At 38.7% G+C, this 16,544-nt stretch overlaps 1 protein-coding gene across 1 annotated transcript in view; it reads left to right on the top strand.

Moving 5' to 3' along the window:
* Nucleotides 1-16,544, top strand: part of Ulk2 (unc-51 like autophagy activating kinase 2) — a 70,669-nt gene that overhangs the window by 18,539 nt on the left and 35,586 nt on the right. The window contains exons 8-13 of the mRNA XM_090349465.1: nucleotides 941-1,042; nucleotides 2,632-2,690; nucleotides 4,949-5,031; nucleotides 8,208-8,255; nucleotides 9,043-9,131; nucleotides 15,980-16,151. Coding sequence (XP_090205591.1) covers nucleotides 941-1,042; nucleotides 2,632-2,690; nucleotides 4,949-5,031; nucleotides 8,208-8,255; nucleotides 9,043-9,131; nucleotides 15,980-16,151 — 553 coding nt within the window. The remainder of the gene's footprint in view (nucleotides 1-940; nucleotides 1,043-2,631; nucleotides 2,691-4,948; nucleotides 5,032-8,207; nucleotides 8,256-9,042; nucleotides 9,132-15,979; nucleotides 16,152-16,544) is intronic.

Here is a 16,544-nt window from a genome sequence, read left to right as displayed (position 1 = left end):
AGTACTCTATCACTAAGCCACATTCCCAGCCCCTACTAGATACTTTTTGTTAGCCTAATGGACTATATAAATGTCATTTTCCCCCTTTGACTTTATTATTTTTAAGATGAGTAGCTATTATGACAAATTATCTATTAGATTAAATTGAAAATAAAAATAGCACAAAGTGTAATATTTAGGAATACTTAAAAATACATTTGGAGACATATCTCCTGCTATAGGATATTATTAACTTTTTTGTTTTGTTTTTTTGTTTTTGTTTTTTTTGCCAGTCCTGGGCTTGAGCTCAGGGCCTGAGCACTGTCCTTTGACTTTCTCAAGGCTAGAGCTCTACCACTTGAGCCTCAGCACCACTTTTGGCTTTTTTCTATGTATGTAGGACCGAGGAATTGAACCCTGGTCTTCATGCATGCTAGACAAGCACTCTACCACTAGGCCAAACTCCTGGCCCCATGTTGTTTTTTTGTAGTGAGGTTTGAACTCTGGGATTGGCTGCTGCCTTCAGCTCTTGAGCTCAAGGGTAGTACTCTACCACTTGAGCCTCAATACCACTTCATGTTTTCTGGTGGTTAGTTGGAGATAAGTCTCAGGGACTTTTGTGCCCAGGCTGGCTTTGGACTGCTTTCCTTAGATCTCAGCTTCCTGAGTACCTAGGATTGCAGGCGTGAGCCACTGGCTCCTGGCAGTCTTACTGTATTTTGTATTCATTGTATTATGTGGAAACATTTGTTTCTTGTTTTTATTCAACATTATTTTTTAGCCTTACCAGTAAGTTTCAGTATAATATAGTTATAAATTCATTGCAATATTATTTGATTAGAGAAATATTACAGTATGTTAAGTTGTTTCTGTAGGCAATAGTATATTGTTAACCAGACAGATGGATGTACATTAATTCTGTAATTAACATTATATATATCTCTTGAATGTTTATACCCAGGCTCCAGAGGTTATTATGTCTCAACATTATGATGCAAAGGCAGATTTGTGGAGTATAGGAACAGTGATATATCAATGTCTAGTTGGAAAACCACCTTTTCAGGTAGGTTGACTTTTTCTTGTGCCCTCAGTTTTGGGAAATTCCCATTGTGCAGTTGCCTTTGAGTCAAAAAACAAGGAATCCTTTGAAAGTAGTTTTTGTCTCCTTTGTATCTTAATTTTGCTATTAGCAAAGCCTGCAATGTTGAGCCAGAATATTGCTTGTTTTTCTCCTTTAATGTATCTACCATTTGTAGACTGGATATGAAGGCTGGTGTATATTTCCCAGGTTAGGGAAAACTAGCCAGGGTCAGGTCTAGCAACTGGTGGGAGTGGGTGTAAGTGGTAACGGAAGTTCTTTCTGTGTAGGTTAGTTTATGGATCCTGGAATCATGGTTTAGGGCTAGTCTTGAGCTCACTGGAAGCTATCCCTTCAGCTCTCTATTCCTGACACTGCTGGGTCAGAGGAAGGTAATGACTGAGGCATTATCGACATTATTTTGGGTCTTTCTCTACTGTCCCCCAACATCCTATCAAGAGGTGGATTTCTGCTGAATAATAAGGCTGCTTCTTTTGAGTTCATATTGTTATAATTTCTTAATTTTTACTTTTTTGTAAGTGTAAGAGTCCTTTAATACAATCTGTAGTTCTGAGTAAATTTGTAGTATTTATCTGTTACTTTCAAGATATCCATGAAAATTGTTTTAAATACAACATTTTTAGACAATATTTCTGAATGATTATAATGATTAATAGATGCTGTAAGTTTCTAGGATAAAATACAAATGGACTTAATTTTTAAGTTTTTTTAAATTTGAGAATTGAAACAAACTGAAGTTATTTATTTGTCCAAGATGTTATAAAAAGAAATCAGTAACACAGCCACATTAATTACTTTTTTATGGTGTGATAGTTCTGGGACTTGTACTTGGGATCTAAATGCTGTCCCTAATCTTTTATTTTTGCTCTACCATTTGAGCCACAGCTTCTCTTCCAGCTTTTTGGTGATTAATTGAAGATAGTAATTTCATGGACTTTTCCTGCCTGGGCTACCTTCAAACTGCAATCCCGGACTGTTAATTACTTCTAATAGCCAAAACTAAGTAGTATGTGGTTTTAATAATCTAGTGGGGTTTTTTTGTTTTGTTTTTTGCTTTTTTTTTCCTACAAGGATATTATTGTTGCTGTGGAGAAACTAGACCCTTAACAGTATGCTTGGTTCCTTTTTCGTAGTAATAGAGTCTGAACTCAGAGCCTCAGAATTGTTAGTCAGGCACTCTCCCACTTGATCCATAACTGCAGACCTACTTAGTCCTTTTCCTTGAGTCCCTTGAAGATCTCAAAATAAAATGCACAGGATTTGAAACAATAATAGACAACCTATTGGGTAGGCTATGTAACCTCTATAGTAGTAGTTCTTCTGCTTCAAGCTCCTTTGAAAATCTGATTTCAGAAATAGTACATTATAATGTATGTACAGATTTTGTATATCAAAGGTTCCATAATTCCTAATACTTAGCTACGATTTCTTTAGCATCCCCTGGATTTGAAAGTTAGATTTTATGTTCTACAGCAAGAATATAAGTATGAATCATGATTTGGAAGTTTGTTCTGTGCATAAGATATTAAACCTTGACTTTATTTTTTAAACAGGCAAACAGTCCTCAAGACCTAAGGATGTTTTATGAAAAAAACAGGAGTTTAATGCCTAGGTATGTGTTTAGATTTTATTGGGGTTTGCCTTCTTTTTTTTTTTTTTCTTTCTATTTTTGTGCTAGTCCTGGGCTTGAACTCAGGGCCTAGCCATTGTCCTTGGGCTTTCTCAAGGCTAGGGCTCTACCATTTGAATCACACCACCACTTCTGGCTTTTTTCTATGTATGTGGTACCACCGAATCAAACCTGGGTCTTCATTCATGCTAGGCAAGCATTTTACCACTAAGCCATACTCCTGGCCCCCATGTACATTTCTTTAGAGTAGACTCCTAGAAAAGAAAATACATTAAGAGATATGCTTTTCCAGCTACTCAGGAGGCTGAGATCTGAGGATCAAGGTTCAAAGGCAGCCCGAGCACAAAAAAAGACATGAGACTCTTATCTCCAATTAACCTCTAGAAAATGGGAAGTGGGGCTTGGCTCAAGGGTAGGGTAGAGCCTTGACCTGGAGAGCTCAGGAACAGTACCCAGGCCAAGTTCAAGCCCCATGACCCACAAAAAAAAAAAAGTATGCTTTTCCAAATAGGCTATGCCAATTAATTGAGTACACAAGAATGCTGCTTTCCTCATATCTTTACCAATGCAGAATGTTATATTTAGCAGACTTGATGTTTCATAAATAGAAAAGGACCAAGTAGCTATTAAATTCCCACTAGTGAAGTAGGTTCTTTTTATTTGCCATAATATTCTGTAACAATTTTTATTCTATTATTTCTTTATTCCTGTTACTCATTTTTTACTTGCTTTGTCATTTTCATTTCAAATTTAAGAAATTATATTATTTCTACTTTAAGACTTTCTCTTTTCTAAACAAAATTGGAGATGGCTCATATGTGTGTGTGTGTGTGTGTGTGTGTGTGTGTGTGTGTGTGTATACATACACTGGTATGTGTATGCACATGCCGGTTCTGGGGCTTGAACTCAGAGACTGGGCACTGTCCCTGAACTCTTTTTGCTCAAACCGAGCACTGTACCATTTGAACCACATCTCCATTTCATTTTTTGGTAATTAATTGGAGAGTAGTCTCACAGACACTTCTCTGCCAGGATTGGTTTCAAACTGAGATCCTCAGATCTTAGCCCCTGAGTAGCTAGGAATATAGGTATAAGCCACTAGCACCCGTGGAGATGGCTTTAAAAAAAAATAATAGAACATTGTATTAGTACAAGTTGCGTTAAAAATCAAGATGTTTGTGTATATAAAGTGCTTTATTTCTGCAGCTACTTACAACAAATAACAGTAATAAACAATGTAGTAATCTTCATCACGTGGTGGTATTTATCAAAAGGTAATGGTCATGGGGCTTGAATTCTGGCCTGTACCCTGTGTCTGAGCTCTTCAGCTCGAGGCTACTGCCCTACCTTGAACCACAGCCCCACTTCCCATTTTCTAGTGATTAATTGGTTTTGTATTGCCTGGGCTGGCTTTGAGCCTTGACCCTTTGATCTCAGCCTTCTGACTAGCTGGGATTAAAGGCGTGAGCCACTGTACCCAGCTATTTTTATTTTTATTTTTATTTATTTTTGTCTGTCGTGGGGCTTGAACTTTGGGATTGGGGAGCTGCTCCTGAGATCTTCAGCTCAAGGTTAGTGCTCTACAACTTTAGCTACAGTGCCACTTCCAGCTTTCTAGTGGTTAATTGGAGATAAAAGTCTCATTGAGATCCTCAGATTTCAGTCCCCTGGGTAGCTAAGATTAGAGGCTTGAGCTCTACCACTTGAGCCTCAGTACCACTTCTGGCTTTTTTCTATGTATGTGGTACCGAGGAATCGAATCAGGGTCTTTGTGCATGTTAGGTAAGCACTCTACTACTAGGCCAAACTCCCGGTCCAACAATTATTATTATTTTTTTTTTTTTGCCAGTCCTGGGCTTGAGTTCAGGGCTTGAGCACTGTCCTTGGACTTTCTCAAGGCTAGAGCTGTACCACTTGAGCCTCAGCACCACTTCTGGCTTTTTTCTATATATGTGGTACCAAGGAATCGAACCCGGGTCTTTGTGCATGCTAGGCAAGCACTTTAACCACTAGGCCAAACTCCCAGCCCCAATTATTATTTTTTTAAAAAAGGATTTTGTACTGCTTTTGCTTTCTCACGTAGAGGTATGAGCCTTTATCATGGTCTTCCTGTTATGAACATAGTGGCTGTAAAAATACACATACATTTTATTTGCCATAATGAAGGCAAAAGGAATGTAATTAATGTGAATAAACGTACCACTTAATTGTTTTGTTTTTTAATTTTTCCTTTCTTCTAGTATACCCAGAGAAACATCACCTTACTTGGCTAATCTCCTTTTGGGTTTGCTTCAGAGAAATCAGAAGGATAGAATGGATTTTGGTAAGTGATAGTTTTAAACCTTGCATGTGTTATAATTTTTTTAAATATTTACTTATTTTTATTAAGAAGTGATACAGATAGATTTCATTTCCAAAAGTTACATTATGAGATAATGCATCTTGATCAATGTCACTCCATTGTATCACTACCCTAAAGTTACATAGTTGAATTTTTACTTCATGTACAATGAATACAATGCTTATGCTTGTTCAACTTCCACCTTCCATTTGTGTGCTTCCCTCTGATTACCCCCACCATAGAACATGTGAAAATATTTTAAAATATTTATTTCAGAGGAAAATTAGAGTTGATTTCACTTTTTTTTTTTGATGGAGGAGGTGAGTACTGGGGTTTAAATTCAGGGCCTTGTGTTTGCTGGGTAGGAGCTCTATTATTTGAACTACATACCTATTCCTTATCCACTTTTTTGGACAGTCTTGGGGCTTGAACTCAGGGCCTGAGCACTGAACCTGAGTCCCTTTGTGCTCAATGCTAAGCTAGCACTCTACCACTTGAGCTACAGTGCCACTTCTGGCCTTTTCTGAGTAATTTATTGGATATGAAAATCTCATAAACCTTTCTGCCAAAGCTAGCTTTGTATCATGATATTCAGGTCTCAACCCCCTGAATAGCTAGGATTACAGGTATGAGCCACTGGCACTCAGCTTCCCTTTGCTTTCAGTTATTTTTTTATATAGGGTCTTGCATTTATACCTAGTCTAGTGTGGATCTTCTTTTTTTCTTTCTTTTTTTTCTTATTCAAGTCCTGGGGCTTGAACTCAAGGCTTGAGTACTATCCTTGAGCTTTCTCAGGGCTAGCATTTTACCACCTGAGTCACAGCGTCATTTCTGACTTTTTCTGTGTGTGTGGAAACAAGGAATTAAATCCAGGGCTTTGTACATGTTAGGCAAACATTCTATTGCTAGGCCACACTTCCAGCCTGATCTTGATCTTCTTATTTAAGCTTTCTGTTTAGCTTGGATTTCAGGACTGTATCACCACACCCATTCTTTTTATTAGTTGAGACGGAGGTCTTGAGAAATTTTTGCCTGGGCTGGCCTTGAACTTTTATCCTCCATCTCTAGAGTAGCTAAGATTATAATACAAGCCACCACTTTCAGTCAGTCAGTTGTTTCTATTTTCTTTCACTATTTTTATAAGTATTTGTGTGGAGTGCTTATCATATACTGGATATAGGAGGCAGAGTAATAAAATTCCTATATATAGTGTATATTCTAGTGGGAAAAAGATATAATAAGGAAATTAGAAACTAATAGTATATTTTTTATAAAGTGCTAGGTACTGCCGGAAAATATAGAGAAAAAGGCAATAAGATATATAATATTAAATAGTTAGCAAAGTGACATTTGAACAAAGACTTAATCAATTTAAAATGGGGATGAACTATGTAGATTTATCCACCTGAGCCTTTCAAGTGGAATACTTAGAGATAGGAACATGCACAGAACAGAACCTTGAGGTCATAAAAATAGGGCTACGAGCCACTGTAGCATTTTGAACAGAAGAAAACTGATCTGACTCATGTTTTAAAAAGGAATGATAGGCTGGGATGTAGCTCAGTGGCAAAGCGCTCGCCTAGAGTGTACAATGTCGTGAGTTTGATCCCCAGTACCAAAAGACAAAAAAAAAGAAGGAAAGAAGTGATGTGTTGGGCTTGGACTGTGGCCTAGTTGTAGAGTGCTTGCTTAGCATGTATGAAGCCCTGGGTTCAATTTCTTGGTACCAAATACACAGAAAAAGCCAGAAGTGGTGCTGTGGCTCAAGTGGCAGGGTAATAGCCTTAAGCAAAAAGTGCTCAAGGACAGTGCCCAGGCCCTGAGATCAAGTCCCAGGACTGGCAAAAAAAAAAAAAAGAATAAAAATAAATGAGGTTGATATGGCTGCTTTTAAAGAATAGAATGTGTGTGAGAGGAAAAAGTCAGAAGTTGAAAGAATTAAGAAGCCTATTGGTCATCCACTCAAGAGAAGAACATTGTAATAAGTTCTCCTATGCTCAGTCTTTGTGAAGATAGAGGCAGCAGCATTTACTAGTGAATTGTCAGTGGTATGTGAAACAAGGCCAAGATTTAGGAGTGACTGAAGGCTTTTAGCCTGAGTAACTGAAAGGATGGAGTTATCACTTAGAGATACAGGAAAGACTGTAGATGTAGTAGACTATAGTGACCACTAGATATCTAATTACAGATGTCATAAAGCATTTGAATTTCAGAGATAAGATTTAGACTGGACATAAGTTTAGAAGTTGTAAACAGTGGATAATATTTATTAAATAGATTATGTCCTGGTAAACCATTCAAACTCCTTTATTGATTCTAATGGTTGCTTCAGAGATTACAATGTGAATTTTAGCATAATATACTTCATATAAATATTAATTGACCACTACAACATACAAAAACTATTTTTCAGGACAGGAGCTTGGCCTAGTGGTAGAATCCTTCCTAGCATGCACAAAGACCTGGGTTCGATTCCTTGGTAGCACATACATAGAAAAAGCCAGAATTGGTGTTGTGGCTCAAGTGCTAGAGCACTTACCTTGAGGAAAGCCCAAGGACATTGCTCAGGCCCTGAATTTAACCCCAGGACTGGAAAAAAAAACAAAACAATTTTTCTGAATGAGCCCTTTGTAATGTACATTTTGCAATGGTCACATTTATGTCAACTCATTGCTTTATATAAGTTATGTCTTTAAAAAAATTATTATCAGAGTGGTGTATAGAGGGGCTACAGTTACATTCCTAAGGTAGTGAGTATGTTATTTCTTGAACATTGTTACCCCTTCTCATGTTTTTCTCCTACTTCCCCTCCCTCTACCTCCTCCCAGGTTGTAGAGTACATGTCCAACATACTGTCTTGTTAATATTACTGTTACACTAGTTCATTATTTGAATCAGGGAAGAGAAGGAGGAAAACAAGTTTATCTTTTAAGGTGTTAAGGGGAAAATGAAGAAAATGCCTTTATAGAGCCGTATATTAACCTATATATTTACCATTTTGATACTCTTCATGTTTTTCAAATTTCTATTCCATGATTTGAGGGGGTTGCTCTCATATATTTCCATTCCTTTTTTCCTTTCTCCTTTTATAGTTTCATTGATTAATATATGTACTGGTTAGTGACTGTTTAAGCATTGAATTTTTGTTTTTATTACAGAAACATTTTTTAACCATCCTTTCCTTGAGCAAGTTCCAGTAAAAAAATGTAAGTAACTTTTTTTCATTTTTTACTTTGAATGTAAGCTAAACACAAACCCAGTATTTTATATTACATGATTGATTTAATACTGTGTTTCTCAAGATATATTGAACTTTGTATAGATACCTATAATTGTGTTTATGTAATAAGAATTTTTATTTCTGAGACCATGAAAACTGAACTCAGGACCTTGTACATGCCAAGTTCTACCATGTACATGTACATGTTCAAGTCTACCATTTGAGACTTGAGCATACCCCCACACATCCTTTTTGTTGATTTTCTTTATATTTTGTTTTTAAAATAGAATCTCACTAATTTTGCCTAGGCTTGCCCAGTAGGTAAGATTATAGATGTGTGCCATCATGCCTGGCTAACAATTCTGGTTTTGTCTTCCATATCCATGTTGAAAAGGTTTAAATAAGTTGCTTTCTTTTTTGTTTGGTTCTAATACTGGGGCTTGAACTCAGGTAGCTTTTCCTTCATGGCTAGTACTCCTTACTTTAGCTTTCCATTCAGGCTTTTAGTTGGTTAATTGGAAGTAGAGTGTCATAGAGATCTGTCTGCCTCGACTGGCTGTAAACTATGATTCTCAGATCAGATTCTCAGATCAAATTCTCCTGAGTAGCAAAATTTTAGGTGTGAGCCACCAGCTCCTAGCAATTGCTGCCTGTCTAATTTCATCTATGGTAGCTATAAAAAAAATAAATAAACACAAAGATGTAGTGACCAGTTGTCTATTAGGCAGGTCTTATAGTGTACTATAGTATGATATACTCTGTTTCTTTTCCAGCCTGTCCAGTCCCAGTGCCCATATATGCTGGCCCTGTCCCTGGAAGCTCCTGTGGTAGCTCTCCATCTTGTCGCTTTGCCTCTCCACCAGTAAGTTCTGACTTTATTAAAAGTAATTTCAGAGTTAGTACTGTTATACTTGTAAACAAATGAAGCTTGAAAATATGCTGTGAGTGTTCTTTTTGTGTGTGTGTGGCGGGGGAGAGGGGAGGGCTGCAGTCATGGGGCTTGAACTTGGCCTTGGCACTGTCCCTGAGCTCAACTCAAGGGTATCGCCCTATCCCTGGGCCTGGGTGCTGTCCCTGAGCTCTTCAGCTCAAGGCTACCACCCTACCCTTGAGCTAAGCCCCAATTCCCCATTTTCTAGAGGTTAAGTGGAGATAAGAGTCTCAGGTCTTTTTGTGCCTGGGCTGGCTTTGAACCTTGATCCTCAGATCTCAGCCTCCTGAGTAGCTGGGATTATAGGTGTGAGCCATGGAGCCCAGCTTGTGAGTGCTCTTTTTTATGTGTAATATTTACTAATAAACTAATACAACCAAGGTTTAGAAGAAAAGAGTATTAGAGTTGGGTCAAATTGGGCTTGTCTTGATCTTTGTGCTTATTTAACTTTGTAACTTAAGCAAGGAATATCATCTCTCCTATTACAGATAGATAAGCAATAAGTAATTACTTTTTTGCATTTTTGAAACAATAAGAAATTACTTTACCTGGATTCTCTGAATGTCATTATTATGTATGATTTTTAGTAGTGGAAGAGTCAAATTTTACCAGCTTAGACTTTTTTAAAATAGTAATTACTAGCTCTGATTATTTCCACTCAAACTTCTGTGTCTTCTGAAGTTCCCAAGCTATTTCCTTCACAGCTATATTTACTAAGTGCTTTTTCTTCCTATAAGGACTTGTTTTTTGTTTTATTTTACTTTGTTTTTTGCCAGTCCTGGAGCTTGAACTCAGGGCTTGAGCACTATCCTTGGGCTTTCTCAAGGCTAGAGCTCTACTACTTGAGCCATAGCACCAATTCTGGCTTTTTCTATGTTTATGGTACCCAGGAATCGAACAGGTCTTTGTGCATGCTAGGCAAGCACTCACTAGGCCAAACTCCCGGCACCTATTTTACTATTTTGTTTTGTTAATTAACTTAAGACCTTGTGCTCTAGTACTCTACCATTTGAGTAATGTTTCTAGTCCAGCACTGAGGGCTTTTGACTACTCTGATCACTTTTTTGCCCCTATTCTACTCTCCCAGAGTTTTACCTGGCATTGGTCTATGCTTTATTATGTTGACCCTTCCCCCAAATTATAATTGCAGCCTTTGTGACCTTGAAACCTTTTCATAGCTGAAAGTACAAGGGCTTGTGTATTTTTCATATTAGGCCAGCAGATGTGAATGTTTTGGATACTGCTGGCATAAAGACTGGAAAGCCATAAAAAGACAGTGTGATTCTCCAATTGAAGCAACTCCGAGGCTTAAGAACACAGGGACTTACCTCCCTTCCTTGCCACATTAACTGAGATTAATGTCTACATCTCTCTCAGGTTGTTTTCTCATACATGAAATGACTATGAACTATGATTTGCCTCTCCTTTATAGAGTTCTTTAAGGATAAATGAGCATAAGCTCTAATTACTCTATCTGAAACACAGTATATTATTGGACAATGGCAACTGCTAATAGTATTATTTTTCTAGGAAACCTAAATAGGCCATAGCCAAAGCATATTCAGCTAAAAGCTGAATCTTAAAACTGGCAAAAACAAAAGAAATTCTTGTACCATTCTTCAAACCCAAATCAAATAGAAAGCAAGCAATGCAGATATGTGCATTGTATTTCTGAAACTGAAAAATTGCAGGGAGAGAAAACTGTACATTTCCTGTGTCAATCTGTTTGTTTAAAAAAAATGAACCATTCTGGATTTGTACTTAATAGGAAAAATGTAGAAGACGTGGATTGACCTACAAAAACTATTATAGACTTTATCTGGAACCAGCAGACTGGTTCTGTGACTTGCTTTCTGGTAACTGGGGGTGGGTCAGTTAACTGAGCCAAAGTGTACTCATCTGAGAAAAGGACTGGTAACCTTTGCTTTCAGGAGTGTGTAGGAAGGGGCCTAGTCATAGTAGAATGCTCAATGACTTGTAACACCAATCTGGTACATGATATAAAAAGCAAAGATTATGGCAGAGAAAAGAGCAACTGGTAGAATCTTAATTGTGAGACAGCAAGAATAAAGGAGTCTGTAAAGTCTTAGAGTAACAGAGGATGAGAAAAAGGCAAAACATTAATAATAACATTAAAAAGCTGGGCAAAACCAGCCTGAGTCAAGAAAGTCCACAAGACCTTTTTTTTGTTGTTGTTAGTCCTTGGGGCTTAAACTCAGAGCCTGGGTACTGTCCTTGGACACTTTCTGCTCAAGGCTATCACTCAGCCACTTGAGCTACAAGGTCACTTCCAGCTTTTTCTGAATTTGTGATACTGAGAAATTGAACCCAGGGCTTTGTATATGCTAGGCAAGCACTCTATCACTAAGATATGCTCCTGGCCCCTCTATGAGACTCTTCAATTAATTATTAGAAAACCACAAGTGGTGCTCTGGCTCAAGTAGTAGAGTATTAGCCTTAAGCAAAAAAAGCTCATGGACAGTGCCCTATCCCTGAGTTCAAACCCCCATGACCAACCCCCCCCCCCCAAAAAAAAGAAAAAGAAGACTTGACTCTCACTGTTAGTCTGTTGAAATTTTTTGTTTTTTGTTTTCCCAGTCCTAGGGCTTGAGCTCAGGGCCTGAACACTGTCCCTGAGCTTTCATTTTTTACTAATTTTTAAATTTTTTTTCCCAGTCCTGGGGCTTGAACTCAGGACCTGAGCACTATCCTTGGGCTTTCTCAAGTCTAGAGCTCTACAACTTGAACCACAGCACCACTTCTAGCTTTTTCTGAGTATGTGGTACCAAGGAATCGAACCCAGAGCTTTGTGCATACCAGGCAAGCACTCTATCACTAGGCTATATTCCTGGCCCCCTGTCCTTTCTCAAGGCTAGTGGTCTGCCACTTGAGCCACAGCACAGGTTCTGGCTTTTCTATGCATGTGGTACCAAGGAATCGAACCCAGATCTTTATGCATGCTGTATAAGCATTCTGCCACTTGGATAAACTCCCAAGCCCTCTGTTGGAGTTTTTTTTTTTTTTTTTTTTTTTTTTGCCAGTCCTGGGCTTGAGCTCAGGGCCTGAGCACTGTCCTTGGACTTTCTCAAGGCTAGAGCTCTACCACTTGAGCCTCAGCACCACTTCCGGCTTTTTTTTCTATGTATGTGGTACCGAGGAATCGAACCCGGGTCTTCATGCATGCTAGGCAAGCACTTTAACCACTAGGCAAAACTCCCGGCCCTCTCTGTTGGAGTTTTGTTGAACAGAAAATATTGAAAGGCTAGAAGAAAGCAGAAAGTATACATAAGCCTGTAATATAACATGCTCATGTTTACTGTTTCTTTGTTTTACGAAAATCTTTGAAAGAGGGGAAAACAACAAAACTCCAAATTGCTCTTTTAGCTATAATATGGGCTATAGATTAAATGCTACTTAAATGATAATTCTTGATTATCTGTGAGTGTTGATTTCAAAACATTTATTGAGGCCGGGAATTTGGCCTAGAGGTTAAAGTACTTGCCTAGCATGCAGGAAGACCCGGGTTCAATTCCTTGGTACCACATATATAGAAAAAAGCCAGAAGTGGTGCTGAGGCTCAAGTGGTAGAGCTCTAGCCTTGAGAAAGTCCAAGGACAGTGCTCAGGTCCTGAGTTCAAGCCCAGGACTGGCAAAAAAAATATTGAATGGCTGCTTTGTATAAAGTTGTAATTTACCAGATCTCTGACATTAAAGGGCTTTTAATTTAGTTGTGTGGGCAATTGCTAGGTAAGTCAGTCACCATTAGAAATGTGTGTGTCTGTGTGTCTATATTGCCTCTAGGAAAATGGACAAGGAGCATCAAAATTATACCAAATACTTAAAAAGGCTAGTCAGAAGAAATAATTCTTTGACCTGAGGTTTGAAAAAAGAACAAGATAAATTTAGTTACAAAACGAAAAAGCAGAGGAATCTCCATACATGAAATTATAGAAGTGTGACTCACTAAAGGAACTTTTTAGATCCTTGTGGCATTTACATTTATGTGAAAAGTAAAGTCTGAAGAAGTTATATTAGTCATACCAATATGGTGAAATGTGACTGTAATCCTAGCACTAAGCAGGCTGAGGCATTGGTTATCTACCTACATCCAGGTTTTCAAGGATAGTCTGGGTAATATTGTGAAACCTTTATCACATAGCAGCCACATATCAAGTGATCAGTAGCCATAAATAGCTACCATCTTCAATAGCTTGTCTATCATTGCAGGGAGGACAAAGCCACTTCAAGAAGTTCAGTCTGCAGGTATAGATGCACTGGTAATGTGATGAAGAGAAAATAGGGCAGAGAGACAGCAATTGCAACTTTTCAAGAGTTAAATACTAAGCAAAGGAATTTAAATAGTATATATATAATGTATAATTTAAACTATATATATACTATATATAATTTAAACAATATATATACACTATAGATATATAGTGTATACATACATACAAATATATATATATATATATGTATTTTTTTTTGCCAGTCCTGGGGCTTGAACTCAGGGCCTGGGCACTGTCCTTGGACATTTTTTTTGTTCAAGGCTAATGCTCAGCCACTTGAGCCACAGCACCACTTCCGGCTTTTTCTGAGTATGTAGTACTGAAGAATCAAACCCAGGACCTCATACATGCTAGGTGGGCATCTACCACTAGGCTACTCTTCCGGCCCTAAACAGTAGTCTTTTTTTTTTTTTTTTTTTTTTTGGCCCCTTTCTCTTTCTGGCCCCGCTCGCTCCGGCCCCGCTCGCTCCGGCCCGGCTAGGCCCTCTTTCTAGCTCAGGCCCCGCTTGCTCCGGCCCCGCTCGCTCCGGCCCGCTCGCTCTGGCCCAGCTTGCTTCGGCCTGGCTAGCTCCAGCTTGCTCTTGGCCCCGCTCGCTCCGGCCCGGGTAGCTCCCGCACGCTCCTGGCCCCGCTCGCTCCGGCCACCACTCGGTTGGGCTCTGTTCACTTCAGCTCAGCTCGCTTCTTTCGCTCTCTGTCGCTGTCGCAGTCTTGTCTCTGCCACTTCCGGCTTGGTTGTGTATGTGGGATACCGAGGAATCGAACCCGGGTCTTTGTGCATGCTAGTCAAGCACTTTAACCGCTAGGCCAAACTCCCGGGCCCCTAAACAGTAGTCTTAAAGCTGAAGTTACCATTTGAATGATTTTAAATGGAAAAGTTTTGCTAGAATTTTCCAAAACAGGATACTGAGGTAAAGGTCTCTAATCAAAGATCTCTTTCCTCTAAACCTGAAACTGAAAGCTATTAAAATCATTATCATGATTTTACATCACTTTTTTTTTTTTTTTTTGGCCAGTCCTGAGCTTGGGCTCAGGGCCTGAGCACTGTTCTTGGACTTTCTCAAGGCTAGAGCTCTACCACTTGAGCCTCAGCACCACTTCCGGCTTTTTTTTTGTATGTATGTGGTACCAAGAAATCGAACCCGGGTCTTCGTGCATGCTAGGCAAGCACTTTAACCACTAGGCCAAACTCCCGGCCCTTTTTTTTTTTTTTTTTTTTTTTGCTAGTCCTGGGCTTGAGTTGAGCACTGTCCTTGGGCTTTCTCAAGGCTAGAACTCTCCTACTTGAGCCACAGTGCTACTTCCAGCCTTTTCTATGTATGTGGTACCAAGGAATCAAACCCCGTCTTCCGGCATGCTAGGCAAGCACTCTACCACTAGACCAAACCCCCAGCCCTCATGATTTTAATTTTGAGAATGAGGGCCAAAACTTAAGGCAAGGTAGAAAAGGAGATGAGGAGGGGGCTACACATCAGGGTAAAGAGCTTGAAGATCCTGAAGATTAACTTCAGACTTAAGGAGCCTGGCTGGTAACTGATAAAGTTGCTCATGCAGAAGCAGTGGAACAGTGTTTTACAGTATACAGATGCGGTATTGGTGCCCAGGCATGGAGGTATTGTCTAGGTCAGTGAACGCTTTTGTCTAGATCTCATCAGAGAGAATCTATGCAGGAGACAATAATTTCTTCCAATAAATGAATACTTGAAGGAGCAATAAAGAGCAGTCACTGGAGTAAATATACAAGGTAAGGAATAGAGGGCTGAAGATAGCTCTGGTTTTGTTCACTATTGCGGCTTGAACTCAGGGCCTGATATTCTACCTTGGCTCTTTTACCTGGGTTCGATTCCTTGGTACCACATATATAGAAAAAAGCTGGAAGTGGTGCTGAGGCTCAAGTGGTAAAGCTCTAGCCTTGAGAAAGTCCAAGGACAGTGCTCAGGCCCTGAGATCAAGCCCAGGACTGGCAAAAAAAAAAAAAAAAAAAATTCTCAGATTTGTCTGCCTGGGCTTCCTTCAAACCTTGATCATCATATCTGTCTCCTGAGTAACTAGTATTACAGACATGAGGCCCAGGTACCCAGCTCTTTTTACTTTTTTTAGAAAGGCAAGTGAGAGCATTTAGCTTAAGTGGTGGAATGCCTCCTTGTGAAGCATAAAACTCTTAAGTTCAAACAAATAATCAAAGGCAGGTGAAAAGAGAAAAATGTACCCACAAAAGATACTAAGGGTATTAATGATAAGAACTCACTTTCTCCAAAGCTTCAGGAGAGGTCGACTCATAGATGTGATAAGTGGTATGATGTAGAAGTATCTGTGCAAACATTTTTAAACTGTGTTTTCCTAAAAGAAAAATGTTCCAAAGAGATTTCTTTTTGAAATCTTAGATTGACCTTTATGCCACACTTATGAAAAAAAAATTCCTTTGTCTTTAGCTATTCTGACTTGCATTTGATTCTGAGGTCAGTTTTAATTTTCTGTTGTCAATTTTAGTCCCTTCCAGATATGCAGCATATTCAGGAAGAAAATTTATCCTCCCCACCATTGGGTCCTCCCAACTATCTACAAGTATCCAAAGATTCTGCCAGTACTAGTAGCAAGAACTCTTCTTGTGACACGGATGACTTTGTTTTGGTTCCACACAACATCTCTTCAGACCACTCATGTGAGAATTTTTTCTACTTGTACATATTATATTTCTTAATTTGCCAAATTAGCATTTTAAAGACCTTTATGTCACATGTGCATAGAGGACCTTTTCAAATGATTATTTTATTGTTTAAATTCTCAGAATTGCCTCCTTTCTGCCCAGTCATCTTCCATAAGACAATAGTTTTGAATTCTGAAGGTGCATAAAGATTTTATAAGAAATTATCACAAATTATGTTTACATTTGAACAGAAAATATAGAGGAGTAAGAAGTCTGAGTAAAATTAAGGAAATATAATAAAGGTAGAACTGGTGTCAAAAAACCTAAGAGGAGCTGGATGCCAATGTCTCATTTCTGTAATACTAGCTACTCAGGAGGCTGGGATCTGAGGATTGTGGTTGAAAGCAG

The sequence above is a fragment of the Megascapheus bottae genome, chromosome 17 (assembly GCF_031878675.1).
Source record: "Megascapheus bottae isolate mThoBot1 chromosome 17, mThoBot2.hap1, whole genome shotgun sequence".
Lineage (NCBI taxonomy): Eukaryota > Metazoa > Chordata > Mammalia > Rodentia > Geomyidae > Megascapheus > Megascapheus bottae.
Note: the sequence above shows the minus strand (reverse complement) of the source record. Positions and strands in the feature narration are given on the sequence as shown.